We start from the raw sequence: 15336 nt of genomic DNA, 5'->3' as shown, positions 1-15336 counted from the left end.
AATGAGGCATTCAGAACAGTTCGTGAATAGGAAGCACTTTTTAAGTGTTAGTAATTGTTATTTCTCAGGCTCTGTGTCTGCTTATTTCTCCGAGGCTCTCACTTTCTCCCTGCTTAACTTTCCATCTTTGTACAGGGCCCTGGATCGTATCTTCCACATTTCTCTAGGCTGCTGTCTTTTTCTCAGCCGTGGCTTCTCTGCCTCTCTGTCTTCATTCAGGCCTCAGAGTCTTTACATTCCAGTCTGTCTCTAGGAAACAATTTCAGCTGCCCTGAGGGTGAGGGTCGAACTCGGCACAGCCAGGTGCCTCCTCTCTCTGCAGCCAGACCTTCCTTCTCCCCATCCCAGAGGACTGTCCTCCTCCCTTTAATTCAGCCAAGGCAGCTTTGAATCTATTATAAAGATAATTTACTGGGAAATGATACAAAAAGCCCCCCAAAAGGAGTGCAATATAGAACGAGTTCTGTGGGTTAAACACGGCATCAGCTTCCTCTTCCCCGCAGCTTTCTCTACCTCTAGGGGCGCAGACCCAGTAAAGACAGGAATGATGGGGGATGGGCATGTGGCATGCGCAACGTGAGGGGAAGCAAGTGTGACGGCGAGAGGATGGGGCACAGTGGAACGAGAAGACTGAGGGAACAAGCCCTCCGTGCGGGCCTCATCGCTCCCAGGCGAATCTGGAAAGGATGCGGCGTCAGCGCGCGCGCAGGCGCAGCTGGAAAGGCCGCGGCAAATTGCCGAGACCCGAGCTGATCGGAGTCAGGTCGATGTCCTCGGGCGCCCCCAGCGGCTGCAGAGAGAAGCTCTGCAGGATGGGGGTGAAGTAGAGGAAGAGCTCCATGCGCGCCAGCTACTCGCCCAGGCACAGCCGACGTTTTGCAGGGTGAAAGGGTGGGGAGGAGCGAGGAGTTAAGATGGGGTGAGGGGTTCTTCAAACTTTTAGAGGAAAACGTATGAAGCCGACTGTTGGGGACATGGCAGACCCACCCATCTAAAGTTCTGGGAAAGACAGTTTAAGTAATAAGTGGACCTGCTACAAGTGCAAATGCATGGGTTTGAATCTCAGTTCTGCCACTACTAGCTTTGCGATCTTGATCAAGCCACAGTTTCTGGTTAGGTATCTGAAATGGGGATGATAATAGTGCCTCATTAGGTTGTCGTGAATGGCAAAGGCCGCTGAAGCAGTGAGAATATAATGCTCATGTCAGTTTTAGTAGGTGGTAGCACTCCTCTGAGCACCAAACTGCTATTAATTAATCTAATCCTCATAACAACGCCAAGAGATGGGCCCTTTTATGATCTCCAGTTTATAGATGTAAAAATCGAGGTACACAGAGGTGAAGGAACACAGCCAAGACCACACAGCTAGAAGCTCACAACGCTAAGGTCTGGCTGCAAAGCCTAGCTCTTAGCCATCACTCTGATAGTCCTTCTCAGAGGCAGTACCGGACACACAGTAGGCAATACGATAAGTTACCTATTATTATCCACCCCACCCCCTTTTCTAATACTGAGTTAAGCAGGAAAGGTTTTTTTTTTTTTTTTTTAGAAGGGTAAAGACCAAAGCCAAGAAAAACTAGAACCACTTCAACTGCACCACCCAGTGGAGAGACTGACAGTGACCACATCCAAGTTAAATTATCATCCTGTCTCCCTGCCTCGCTCCTCAAGGATTTCAGTCATTATCCGCCTGTAGAAGCAGAGCTGGGAAGGAGAATGAATGTCTTTGCTTATCCAAACCTGAGGGGTGGGATGAAGAAGCGAGGTTTGGGGAGTGAGATTAGGACTGGGGAATGTAAGTGGAATACCAGGCCAGAAAGACTGATTCTTGTCCCCACTGCTCTCACCTGCTGAGAAGGGCACGAAGGCAGGGCTCTTCTTGAAGGACTGACTGGCATCCAGAAAATGGTCAGGGTTGAATTCCTGAGGCGTCAGAAATTGGCTGGGGTCACAGTGGACTGTATTAAGGAGGGTGATGATATCCGTGCCCTGTGTGGGTGGGGAGGCAGAATTAGCGGTGTAGAAGGGCTAGGAGGTTCCCAAACTAGGATTTCCATGCCATAGGGCTGGGAGTCCTGGGGACTTGATAAGGGGTGGTGGAGCATAGGACTCCACCAGGGGTCCAAGAAATGTGTGTGAGTGTCTAGGATTGCCAGTGATGGGTACTGGAAGCTGTTTTGTTGGGTCGGAGGCAGGATGCTGGATACCCTCCTTGTAGGAACAGATTTGGGGGTTCTGGGGAGGGGGTGAGGTCTCTGACAACAGTGTTCAGGCTCAGAGGATCCCCAGAATGAAGTCTCAGACCCTGAGGATTTGGGAGAGGGGTCCTAGGATGAGGACCTGTCATAGGGGGTCTGCTCCAGGTTCAGAACAGGGTCCTGGAAAGGGGCTGAGGTTCTGGATTTAAGGGCTTCATGTCTGTTGCTAGGGCTTGGGATGCCAGTTGCTAAGGTCCAGGGGGCTGATTGCTAGGCCTGGAATCTTCCTTGCTAGAGCCGCCGATGCCCATTATAAGAGCTTGGGATATCTCTTCCTAAGGTTCCAGTGTCATTTGCCAGGTGTCCAGCGAACCTTGGGTAGCAAGGAGCCTCGAAAGGCCGTGTCCCGAATCACCCGGTGCGGCAAGCTCATGGGAATGATATCTGCGAAGCGCTGCACTTCGTGGATCACCGCATCTGTATAGGGCATGGATGCTCGGTCTTCCAGCGCCGGCAGCCGCTCGCGACCCACCACGCGGTCGATCTCCTCCTGGACGCGGGCTGGAAATGGAGAGGGGAGCATTGTTGAGGGTATCAGCAGGCTCGACTGTGTTAAGAAGAGGTGTGTGCATGCGTGTGGAAGGAGTCCAGTCAGCACTTTCCAGTGGGGAACCGCTGCAGGGGTGCATGTGAAGGTTAGCCAGAGCTTCAGAGGGAGGGGTTGGGTTCAGAAATATAGGAGAGGGCGAAAGTTTAGTTTGTGCCAGGGATCCTAAGGGCGGGGTTGTGCGGGCGGGGCTTTGGGACTCCCTTGAGTCCAGGTCCCTGATGAAATTGCCAACAGGATTTTTAAGGACTAGGCCCACAGGAGGATGGATGGAGTGAGTGGGCTGTGCGGGAGAGCTGAGAAATCGGGGGTGGGGCAGGCAGCAAAGATCCTGTCGGTGTCTATACTGTGTCCTGGAGGCCAGGGTTCCAGGCAGGAATAATGACCCAGAGGCGGGATTTGGGGAGGCGGGGTTGCAGACAATGCCGTGCCAGAGGGTCAGACTGTGTGGGAGGGGATGGGTTCAGGGGCAGGTCCAGTGGCTGAGGCTCTTGGCGGGATTTCCTAGCTGTGTGGGCGAAGTCTGGGTCCAGGTAGGCTGTGCGGACCTTGGGAACTACGTGGGTGCGGCGGCCTCCGGTGGGTTTGCAGGTTTGGCTGTGGGATCCAGGCACAAGCTGGAGGCTTTGACTTAAGGCGTCCTGGGCGGGAGCTCATTGTGAGCGGGGCTTAGAGGCAGGCGGGGCGGGTGTTCTCCACCGCGCTGGGTGGGGCGGGTCTCCCCACCCCGCAGGCTCCCGGCGCTCCCACCTTGCACTTTTGGGTACTTCAAGAGCACAAGGAAGGCGTGGCGCAGCGTGGTGCCCACGGTCTCGGTGCCGCCAAATATCAGATTATGTGTGGTCATCAGTAGTGTGTCCATATGGAAGTGGCTTAGCGGGTCCTGCTTCTCCTGAGGGGGTTAAGGGGTGGGGATGTGAGCCAGGGCCGGGATATCCTGTGGGCTGCCGGCCTGTGCGACCCACTCCCCACAGACCTACACAACTGCTACTGGGTGCCAGTGCAGTCCCTCCTGTTTAACTTCCTTTCCTTGCGGGAGCTGGGGAGCGCGCAAGGTGCAAGGTAGGGAAAATCTCAGCCTCAGGGCCCGCAAGGAACAGATCCTTAAGGATTTCTTAATGAATTGGCGGAGGCCCCAATGGCTCCAGGCGCCAGCCTAGCAGAGACAGATGTTCCGGCTTCACTTTCCACCTGTGGGGAGATCAGAGCCAAACCCGCTCGGTTTGGGATCCTTGTTGGTTTGAGGCAGGATAGCAGGTCAGACCAGAGATGGGACGTCCAGGCAGGGCTTACCTGTGCTATCTTGGTAAGGAAGCAATCAATGAAGTCCCGGGGAGATTCTGGATCGAGGGTGGCCTGATGGTCACGGACGCTGCGGGCAATGAGGTCCTTCATGCGCCCGAAGTTCTGGAAAAGGCATCGGTGCGGCCCGGGAAGCCAGTCCAGGAGGCTCGGAAAGATCTTGTACAACTGGGGATGGAGCAGAGTCTGAGGGATTTGGAGGAGTAGGCAGGCTGTGTGTGTGTGTGTGTGTGTGTGTGTGTGCGCGCGCGCGCGCCAGCGAGGTCAGACAGGCAGGGTGGGGTCTTGAGGGGCATCTAGGTTCTGGAGAGGCGGAGCATGGGGCGGGGGAAGGCTATGTGTAGGTAGAGCCCCTGCGGAGTGGGCGGGGCCGTCTACCTCGGGGGCGGGATCAGACTGAAAGGGGGCGGGGCCAGGCAGGGCCAATCACAATTCCTTTCCTGCCCACTGTTTCCCCTATATCCCTGGACTGTCTGGACTCCCAACCCTGTCCCCCGTGTAACTAGGCCTCCTGACCTCCCCCCAGCGGCTGCTCATGATTTGGAAGTTCTCATTGATGAGGTGGATAATGGTGAGCAGACGCTCGTCCTTGTAGTCGAAGCGGCTGCCGAAGATCACAGAGCAGATAATGTTGGACACGGAGCGGCTCAGCACAAACGTGGGGTCGAAGGGCTCACCTGAGGGTGAGGGTGAGGGTGGGAATGGGTCGGGGGACGCGGCTAGGGAGACACAGTGTGTAACACACCAGACCCCATGCAGCGACAGCACTAGAGTTCACGACATCCAACCCAACCGTGACAACGTGACTTGCAGCACAGAACGGACGCTCCTCGCCACCTAACATGAAACATAACAACATCGCAAAAGTATCTGGCAACGCAACAGACAGCACAGAACCCACGCCACCCTACAGTACATGCACAACAATGCCAAACAGTAGGACAGCTATTCCTAGCGACACAACCCACAGCATACACAATACAATACCACCTATGCACAACATACAACACATTAGACGCAGTGCCTGACGATCCTACATCCTCACCCAGCAACGACACACAGCAAAATACCTAACACCCAATGATCTGATAACCGAACAGATTACAGAAAATAATACAAAAACAACACATTCCAACATGAATAGCACCGCCCAGAAAACTGGGTCTGGAGTTTGGTAGACATAGTTTGGATCATGGTTTGGTCTCTTAGTCTAGGTGTGACATGAGTGGACTGATTTCCCTTTTCTGCGCCTCAGTTTTATCACCTGTAAAATGGGCTTGAGGATAGTCTTCTCTTCATGGGACTGTTACAAGGAGTCAGCGAGTGGGTGGCTGGGAAGTGATTAGCTAAGGGCTTTACCTATCATGAACTTGTTACAAACCAAGGTGGTGTGGTAGGCTGAATAATGCCCCCCCACAAAGATGTCCATGTCCAATTTCCAAGCACCTGTGTATATGTGATTAAAGCTCCTGAGATGGAAAGATTATTCTGGATTATCTGAGTGGGCCTAATGTAATCACAAGGGCCCTTATAAAGAAGAGTCTGAGTAAGAAAAGGTGATGATGGAAGGCAAAGTTGGGGAAGGGACTGGAGGATGCTGTGTTGCTGGCTTTGAAGATGAAGGAAGGGGCCATGAACTGAGGAACGCAGGTAGCCTCTAGAGGCTAGAAAAGGCAAGGGATCCGATTCTCCCCTAGAGTCTCCAGAAAGGTGACCAGTCCCACTGACCCAGTTTAGATTTTGCATCTCCAGAACTATAGGAGAGTAAATTTGTGTTAAGTCACTTGATTTGTGGCAATTTGTTGCAGCAGCAACAGGAAGTATACAGGCAGTTATTAACCTTTTGCTTAACATCACATCATGTAATCCCTGCAGCAACCCCTGCCCCCAAAGCCAGCAAGATTTGGAGATCAGGATAGAGTGCTGTTTATCTATCTCTGCCTCAATTTCTTCTCCTGTAAATTATGGCTTATAATAGTACCTACTTCTTAGCTTTGGGTGATTTCTCAAGGAGGTAATATACACGAAGTTCTTGGAACAATGCTGGCTTATGGTAAGCACCATCTAAGTGCTGGTTATTTTATTAACTTTTTTTTTCATGGTTGACAGTTTGACTGGGTTTATATCCCAACTCTGCCACTTCCTGGCCACATGACAACCTTTCTGGGCCTCAGCTTCATCAACTGTAATAACTTCTAGGCTTGCTGGGAGGGTGCAACTTGTTAACACATGCAAAGAGCTCAGCCTAGTGCCTGGTATCCAACAAGCACTTGTTAAATGGACATTCATACATTGAGTATGGACTTGGGTGTCAGTGAAACAAGGGTTTAAATCTTGGCTCCTCTACTTACTAGCTTTGTCCCTTCAAGCTAGTTACTTAACCACACTGTGCCCTGATTTTCTCATCTGCAAAATGGATTGTTCTGAGGCTTAAGGGCTTATGCATGAAAACGTGCTTAGCACAGGCCCCCCACCATGTGGTGAGTTCTCAGGAGCAGCATCATCATGTCATCCACCACATTTACACGAGCAGCATTCAGAATACCACACAGACACAGCCCATCCAAGCAACTATAATATTCTGCCGACCTTCTTCAAGGAAACACAGCACCACAGCTGTGTTTCCTTGGGGCGCCTCCAGGGGGCGCCTCTATTATCGTGGACTAAGTGAGAAGCCACCAGTTTTGAGTTCATACCCACGCTGTGGGATCTGACAGTCCTGACCACTAAGTAGGAAAGATGTGAATGAGGGATATGGCTGTGGGATCTGACAGTCCTGACCACTAAGTAGGAAAGATGTGAATGAGGGATATGGCTGCATCCCGAGACCCCAACCTTCAGTTTTCCGAAGCTCCGCCAGCAGGAAGTTGCTTTCCTCCAGAATCCGCTCCTCAATGCTCCTCTTCCCCATCCCGAAGTTCCGCAGAATTTGAACAGAGAATCTCCTCAGGACCTTCCATCGGTCCCCATTGGAGAAGGCAATGCCTGGGGAGAACAGGAAGGGCCAGATCAACCAATGACTTGTCCCCAAGACCGCTGCTGTCTTGAGTCCCCTTCCCTGATGTTTGATAAGAGACAGACTGAAAGTTTGGAATCTTCCCCAAGCCCTTCCAAGAAGGTAAGCCCTTCTTGACCCTCCAGGCTGGATCAGGTGCCTCCTTTGAGCTTTTCTAGGGCCCTGGGCTTCCCTCACCACAGTCCTGATCACTCTGCTCCTGTTTCCACCATCACAGACCTGACCACTCTGGGCTGTCACTGTCTGGCAATGGGCTATCTCCTTCACTAAACAGTGAAGGCAGGGTAGGGGGTCTGTCTTGATCACCACTGTGTCCCGAGTATCATCCAGTGCAGGGCTTATCCCACAAGAGGTGCTGGTGGTTGCTTATTGATTTGTGAGTGCACAAATGCGGGAGAGAGGCAAGAAAAATGAGCACTGAGACTCTGGGAACTCATCCAGGAGCGAGACAGACCTGGTTCTGGTGTGTGTGCAGTCGAACTGTAATCATTCTACCTAATAAAACTGAAAAAGGAGGGAGAAAAAGACAGACCTGGTCTCTTCTCTCCCTGGACTCACAGAGTCTTAGCATAGGCTGGTCCTTCTTCCAGAACACTCTTCCCCCCAAGTGCTCCTGACCGGTCACGTTTATCTTTTAGGTGTCAGCTTAGAGGTCACTCCTCCCTCTAGAAAGCATTTGCTGGCCCTTCTTCCACTAGCCAGCTCAGGTGCTTCCTCTGGGCTCCTATGGCTCCCCCGACTTTCCCCATCCTGACCACGCTGTGGTCACAGTCTGGTGAGTGAGTTGTGTCTCTCACTGCCCCGGGAGCTACAATAGGATATTGTTACAGATTTGTTCATCTCTGATTCCTCTGGAACTAGCAGAGAACTGGATGTAAGGAGGAAAAAGGTATAGTGTGTTGCTCTTACAATGTATGCATTATCTCATCCACCTCTGGTCAAAACTTTCTCTGATGGTAGACTGAAGGTCAGAGAGGGGCGATCACTCACCCAAAGGTACCTGCTGTTAAGTGGCAGAATCCTGCTGTTACCCTCTGTGCTGCGTACTGAGTAGTTAGATGGTAGCTATTTTTAGTAACAGATGATGTATATATCCTGATGTTTTCTGTGTAAAAGTAGCAAAGTGAGTTTCTCAGCTGCCCTGTCTCCACCTCCTTGAATCCGATGTACCTGGATGGCTGAGGTCATAAGATTAAGCCCAGGGGACATGGAGGTAGAAAGTGTATTGAATACACAATAGCTGCTCTTTTTCATTTATTTTTAAATTAAAAAAATATTTATTTATTATTATTTTTTAAATTATTATTATTTTTAATGAAGGTAATGGGGATTGAACCCAGGATCTCGTGCATGTCTACCACTGAGCTATACCCATACCCCTCCTTTTTCTTTAACCAGAATGCTCTGACTCCAAATCATGGGCAGCTGGGACCCATCTAGTGAAGGGCAAGAGGGAACCCTAGAGATTCTTTAGGGGGAGAGGAATTGTCCAGGATGCGGTCTCCAGGACCCCCTTTTTAATCAAAGCATCTCCCCCCTCTTCCTTCCTTCCTACCTTCCTTCCTTCCTCTCTCTCCCTTTCTCTCTCTCCCTTTCTCTCTCTCTCTTTCTCTCTCTCTCTTTCTCTCTCTCTCTTACTTTCTTTCTTTGGCCTTGCCATATGACTTCCTTTGAATAAGAGATTTGTGTTAAAAAAAAAAAAAAAAAAAGAAAAAACTCCTACAAGACTAGGTGATTTCCAAGCATAAGGAGGACAGGATCCCAAGATAGGAGAGGTTTGGAGTTGGTGATGTGAATTGCTGGATGGATGGGGATGAAGTTGGGTGTGAGATGGGGTGAAAATAGAAATGGGGCATGAGGGGAGATTATGGGATTGATGATAAATTGGGTTTGAGGTTGGTGATAGGGATGGAGTTAGGTAGAATAAGAAGGATTGGTAGATTGGGGTTGAGATGGAGCTTGGGGTTTGGTAGATGTGTGGTGGGATTGGTTTTGGTGGTGGGATTGAAGTTAAGGTTGACAATGGGAACTGGGGACCGACAACCTCAGTAGGTGATTGGGGGTAGAAGATGGGGCTGGGGCTGGGGAGAAAAATGATAGTGGAGTTCAGTTTGACTAAAGGACTAGGATGGGCTTGATCATAGATTTTAACATGGGGATTGGGAGAAGGTTAATGATGGGAATGAAGGTTGGAATGAGATGTAGTCAGTGTTGCAGATAGAGATGGAGTTGAGGTTGAAATGGGGAATGTGGAGGTATGCTTGCTGGGGATTGGGTAGAAGTGGACAGTGTGGGCTGGGGCCAAATAATTTAGCCACTTAACTGAGATGGAAATTTGATGACATGGTTAGGATGGAGATAGGGGTTGGGATGAGAGTGGGGCTGGAGTTAGATGGAGATAAAAATTGGCGTGGAAGTGTAATTCAAGATGGCGGTGGGATTTGGGGGTGGCAAAGGTGGGACAGACTTGATCTTAGACGAGTACTGCCTGGCTGCATCCCATCTGATGTCGTTGGTGAGATCAGAGGCCCTGAGTGTCACCAAAATTGGGAGGACAGTCTCCTACCCTTATCCTCTCCCTTACTGTGGAATGGGTTGGAGGTGGAGGAGATGAAGAGCAGGCTTAACATTGCCCTTAGTGAAGTTGAGAAAGGCAGGGCAGTCGCCACGGCCACTAAACTCCTCCTCTTGGTCCACAAGGGCCTCCTTCACGGCTTGGTACCCACTGAGGACCACCACCCGTCTGGGCCCCAGGTACACTGTGTACACTGAGCCTTACTTCTTGCTCAGCTGAGGATAGGAAGACAGAGGTCACAGGGTCGGGGTGGGACCTTGGGATCCCTCTCCCTTGTCCCTCCCCCTCACCCAGGCTTAGGCCTTTGCACCTTGGTGAGGGAGGTCAGCATGTCTTGGGAGCAAAGCTGCAGCAGGTTTCCCAGGAATGGGAGAGGTCTGGGGCCTGGAGGCAGCTGGCCTTTGCCCTTTGAGCTGATGGTCAGGAACAGACAGACGAGAGCCAGGAGCAGGAGCAGGAGCAAGATGGCTGTGCTCATACTGTCCATGGTGAAGGCAGCTGCAGGTGTTGGAAGTGGGCAAAAAGGGAGAAGGCAGGGCTGGGGAGAGTGGAATCCCTTCATTCCTCATCTCCTTCTGGAACTTGCCTTCCCCAGGAAATTGGGGCCGATGGAGAGAAGAAAGGAAGCAGAGAGAGGCAGAGATATGGAGAGGCCAGGGGATGGGGAGAAAGAGGAGGGGGGTGGGGAGGAGGGGAGAGAGAAAGGGCATGGAGACAGTCAGAAAACAGGCAGAGGTAGTCAGAATACAGAGAGACAGACAGAGATAGAGACAGAGACAGATGGAGAAGGGCAGAAAGGAGATAAAGACAGAGACAGAGACTAAGAGAGACAGAGAATTGCACATGGAGATAATGAGGACACAGAAAAGCAAAGTGAGACATCTAAATATCTATAGATACCTGCCTGCCACCTGTCTATCCATCTTTCTATCCGTCCGCCCATCCGTCCAACAATCCATCCATCCATCCATCTATCTACCATCTTTCGTGAGACTGACTCTCACACAGATACAGTGATAAAGAGAGATGGAGACACACAGGGACAGAGACAGACAAATCAGGGTGCAGATAGAGAGCCAGACAGAGAATAATCACAGAAAGAGAGGCTGACAGAGACTAGAGAAAGGAGACAAAAGTAGAGAGACCCAGAGCTAGAGAAAGAGAGGAGAGAGAGTTGGCGAGATCGAGATAGATACTCACTGAGAGACACAGAGATAGACACTGAAAGAGTGATAAAGTGTGTGTGGAGGGACAGACAGAGAGAGGAAGAGGTGAAGCCAGACACAGGGCTTGCTGGCGAAGACAGTGACAGAGATAGAAAAGAGAGCTACACAGAAAGGAGAGACATGGAGGAAGAGAGAGTCAGGGAGACAGACAGACAGGGAACATTAGACAGAGCCATGCAGAGACAAAGACCAAGAAGGACTGAGACGTAGGGAGGGCAGAAGCAGAAACAGACAGAAAAGTGTTATGAACCCAAGGGTCACATTCCAGAGAGAGATGCCACCTGCTGGGTAAAGCGCCAGGACACAGTGCCCAGGAGCTCTGAAACACCTTGACAAGTGAAAGAACAGAGTCCCAGAGGGCACCCCAGAGAGACAGACCCAGAGACCCTGAGAACCTGCGGAGGAGATAACAAGAAGGGCCCCAACCCATCTCAGAGACAGGAGATGGAGCCAGCGATCCCCTCTCTTGAAAGCCACCTCCTCCTCTGTGACCAGCACCCTGCCTTTACCTGCTGAGCTGCAGGGGCAGCTGAGGTGGGTTCTGGAGCTGACTGGCTGGACTGGCAGTGGCTGTTGCCAGTGTGCGCCCAGGAGCTCTGTGTGTGCTTTGAGGGCGGGGGCTGCTCTGTCCACACCTCCCTGCCCGACTTTCTCCTAGTTCTCCCAGTGGCCTTTAATCCCACCCGTCTTCCTGCCTTACCCTGCGTGCGGCCAGGGCTCACAGCCAGATGGAATGATGCCACTCTCCCAAGCTCTCCACCTGGTATGTCTGTTTTTGGCTTCTGCACCAGAAACTAGCCATCATTACTCAACTCCTAGTCAGGTAAGAAGGGCAGACTGCAAAAACCTGAAGCTGGATGAGGACTCCAGTTCCTGGGGTGGGGCTGGGGTGGGGCAGAGAGCCCCAGAATTCAAGGGCCTGGGAGTGGAGGTGTGGGTGCCCCCACAGGTCCTTTGGTGTACACCATGGTTGTCGTTCCCATGGGGAGGGGGTGGGTGGTGGGTGGTGGGTGGGGAAGAAGTGGTTGGAGATTCTGGGGAATTTGACACCCAAGGTCCCAGGCACATGCTGGGATGGAGGTGGGGCCCATGGTATTGCTTAAGTCCCAGAAAGGCAGGTTAGGGCACGTCCTGAAAGAGGGGTAAAGCCTTGATTATGATTAATTCTCTACTTTTTTTGGCATCTATAATTCTGTCGGAGAGAGGCAGTACTGGATCTACCTGAACCCGGCAAGTGACTTTTCCCTGACCCTAGAACTGGGTTGAGAGGGGCCTGATCGGACTGCCTTACTGGGGAACTTGGGGTTCATGAGAAGGGGAGGTTTAAGGGGCTTTGAGTTCTTCTTGCAGTCTGACTTGCTCTCCAGCTGCAGAGGGAACGTGGAGTGGGGAGGGATGTACTGGGAGCTTCCTCAGCCTCAGCACTACTTGGGGCTAGGTAGTTCTTCAGAGGCGGGAGGCTATGCTGGGCATGGGAAGACGTTTAGCAGTCTCTCTGGTCTTTACCCACTAGATATCAGTAGCAGCCCCGCCCCCAGATGTAAAAATCAAAAATGACTCCAGACATTATTTAACATCCACTGGGGGGCAAAGTCCAACCTTGTTGGGAAGCGCTGGTGTAATGGAAGGCACTGAAACACACACACACCAAGGGCAGCTGAACCCTCCTCATCTTTAATTGGCCTCTCCTTGACCCCCAACTCTCATGCTTTTTCCTGCCCCCTCAAACCTCCAAGATCTTTTCCTCCCATCTCACTCTGTTGATGACCCCATTTTTCATCCCATAGAGAAAAGAGCAAAAAAACAAAACAAAACAAAACAAAACTAGCTCATTCTCTAAAACCATGCTTGCCTGCCTACAAGAATCTGAGCCACAGATGAAGCCGTCTTTCCTGACACAGAAAGGGCAATGTTTCCCGAAGGTGAAAAGGCCATCCTCTTCCTGTCACCAACTGGATGACTTTCCTTCTGTTTATTGAATCATGTTTTGTGTAGCTGTGCGTAGATGGATTTTTTCCCCCTAGTTTACAATTTTTTGAGGTTAAAATTTAAGATGTCATGAAAGATACAAATCTTGCACAAACATTTGCAGAGTTTTGAATGCCTACACCGGTGTCATCCAAAGCCCTATGAAGACAGAGAATGTGCACAATTTTTCTTAATATGGGATCACTGATCTCAAGAATATTCCACTTACAAAATTAGTCTCCAGTGTCAAGAACTGATTGTTGATGCGAATTTAACTCGTATCGTCTGTAAAAAGTCAATTTATAAAAAAGGAAATATTTTAAAATGGCAGCTAGTGTAATTTGATTCTGAAATGTTTTGTTCAGAAAAAATTAGGGTCTTATGGGGCTAGATTATTTTACACCTGTTAACCAATTATACTCTTTTGCTTTTCCCTCCAGTGTAATATATAGAAAGAGCCTGGGCTTTGCAGTCAGTAGATCTGGATTCAAATCCTGATTCTATCACTTAAAAGCTATGTGACATTCAAAGATTTACTGAATGTCTCTATACCTCAGTTTCTTCATGGGCAAAATGGAAGTAATACTTTACATCCCAGCCTGTAATTCAGTGCCTGGCCCAGAACTCAAAATTTGTTATAAAACAAATGAATAATGTCAGGAATGTTCCTGGCACATGGGTGACATTTAATGACAGATCTCCCACGCATGTATGCCTGGTAATTTTTGATTGGATGCCAGTCATTGTAAACTTTGCCTTGTTGGTGCTAGATATTTTTATGTCCCTAAGAGATCTGCACTCGGACAAAACACCCTCAAACTGTTAGCCATCAAAGATTTTGAAAGCAGCGAGAAAAAAGTGACTCACATCAAGCAAGCTGACTTCTTGTCAGAAACTTTCAAGGTTGGAAAGCAGTAGGGTGACATATCCAAAGAGCTGAAAGAAAGAAAGAAGGGGGAAAAAAAACCTAGCAAAAACTATCATTCAAAAAGGTAGATGAAATTAAGACATTCCCAGATTTAAAAAGATTAAGAGAGAGAATCCATTGCTAGTAGATTTGCCTCACAAGAAACACTAAAAAAATTCTTCAGGTTGAATGAAATGATACCAGAAGACAACTGAACCCATATAAAGAAATAAAGAGCAGTGGGGAGGGTATAGATCAGTGGTAGAGAGTGTGCCTAGGATGCACAAGGTCCTGGGTTCAGTCCCCAGTACCTCCATTAGAGATAAATAAATAAAAACCTAATTACTTTCCCCCAATAAAAATATAAATTAGTTAATTAAAAAAATAAAGAGCATCAATAAAGGTAATTATGTAGGTAAATATAGAATACAGGGAAAATATTTCTCTCTTTCCTTCTCCTGTTTAAAAGACAATTGCATAAACCAGTAATGGTAAAGCATTTATTTGATTTTTTTTTTGAATTCCAGTCCTCTTTGGGAATTCTCCATTTCCCATACATTTATCTATGTTATCCTCTACTTTCTTTACCATATTTATGAAAGCCACGTTACTATCCTTGTTCATTTACTCTCATATCTAAATTGCTTATAGGTCTTTTATTTTGTTTTCTCTGCAAGATTATCATTCTCATTTTCCTCTTCCTGTATCTAGCTAGTGTAATTTTGTATGGCAGACATAATGACTAAACAAACCAGTGGTGCGCCAGACAGTTACCATCCCAGAGGCTTTCTCATTTCTTCTGGTCGACAGATAGGATGAACAGCCGATGATTTCAAAACAGCAGGGAGTGAGCTGTGTTGGAACTACAATTCCAGTTTTAGTAAGACTCCGTTCATCATTGTTTCTTCCACATTCATCAGGAGTCGCATATCCCCACCCTGCGCTTTCAATTAGAATCTGGTGGGTTTCCATCTACTCAGCCCTGAAATTCTTCAGAAGTGATGCTGGTTGGAGAAATTGTGCTTAGCTTTTTAGCTACCTGTTCCTACCCCCCGAATAAAACTCTCACAAATATAGGTGGGACTGGCTGGGTGTCTGAGGCAGGTCCCTTTTGCCTACTGAGGTTTTAAACCTCTATTCGTGGTGAGAATATATGAGATTTACTTTCTTCTAAAAATGCTTATTCCCCACCTTCATGCCATGACCCTTGAATTCAGCAAATGTTCTCTGAGTAATGCTGTATGTTTGAGGTTCCTCAAATTCCCCGTCCATCATACCATCCCTGTGCTACTACCAGCGTATTACTGGTTTCTCTTTCCCCTATCAGAGACCCTCTGTACAAGCCAAGTCTACCCCTCAATTCTAGGTAGATTCAGAAAATCCCAACAGAGAAGAACATTTCTCGTAATTGGAAGGCTCCTGACCTCTGTAGTTTCAGTTCATCTCATTCTCATGGCTTCTACAGCTCTTTCATTCATACTTTTTTTTTTTTTTTGTAATGTAAATTTTACTACTCTGTGGAAGTGGGAATGTTTTA

At 49.1% G+C, this 15336-nt stretch overlaps 1 protein-coding gene across 1 annotated transcript; it reads right to left on the bottom strand.

The window, feature by feature from the left end:
• Positions 1 to 97: 97 nt before the first annotated feature.
• On the bottom strand, positions 98 to 11583 carry LOC102507723 (cytochrome P450 2F5-like). Its single transcript, XM_032485996.1, has 10 exons — positions 11434 to 11583; positions 10009 to 10196; positions 9751 to 9913; positions 6943 to 7092; positions 4624 to 4784; positions 4099 to 4275; positions 3556 to 3697; positions 2572 to 2759; positions 1848 to 1989; positions 98 to 850 (listed from the first exon to the last, which is right to left on the bottom strand). The coding sequence occupies exons 4-10, from the start codon at positions 7016 to 7018 to the stop codon at positions 516 to 518; spliced, it is 1221 nt and encodes a 406-aa protein (XP_032341887.1). The 5' UTR covers positions 7019 to 7092; positions 9751 to 9913; positions 10009 to 10196; positions 11434 to 11583; the 3' UTR covers positions 98 to 515.
• Between the last annotated feature and the right edge of the window lie 3753 nt (positions 11584 to 15336).

The sequence above is a fragment of the Camelus ferus genome, chromosome 9 (assembly GCF_009834535.1).
Source record: "Camelus ferus isolate YT-003-E chromosome 9, BCGSAC_Cfer_1.0, whole genome shotgun sequence".
Classification (NCBI taxonomy): Eukaryota; Metazoa; Chordata; class Mammalia; order Artiodactyla; family Camelidae; genus Camelus; species Camelus ferus.
This window is presented reverse-complemented; position numbering and strand designations above follow the sequence as displayed.

Bases quoted from the DNA above. Each gene is read 5' to 3' on its own strand.
- LOC102507723 (XM_032485996.1), bottom strand. From the start codon at position 7,018: ATGGGGAAGAGGAGCATTGAGGAGCGGATTCTGGAGGAAAGCAACTTC. The intron at 2,760-3,555 runs GTGGGAGCGCCG...CTCCATTTCCAG, and splicing joins GAAGTACCCAAAAGTGCAAG to CCCGCGTCCAGGAGGAGATC. The intron at 1,990-2,571 runs GTTCGCTGGACA...CCACCCACACAG, and splicing joins GAGGCTCCTTGCTACCCAAG to GGCACGGATATCATCACCCT.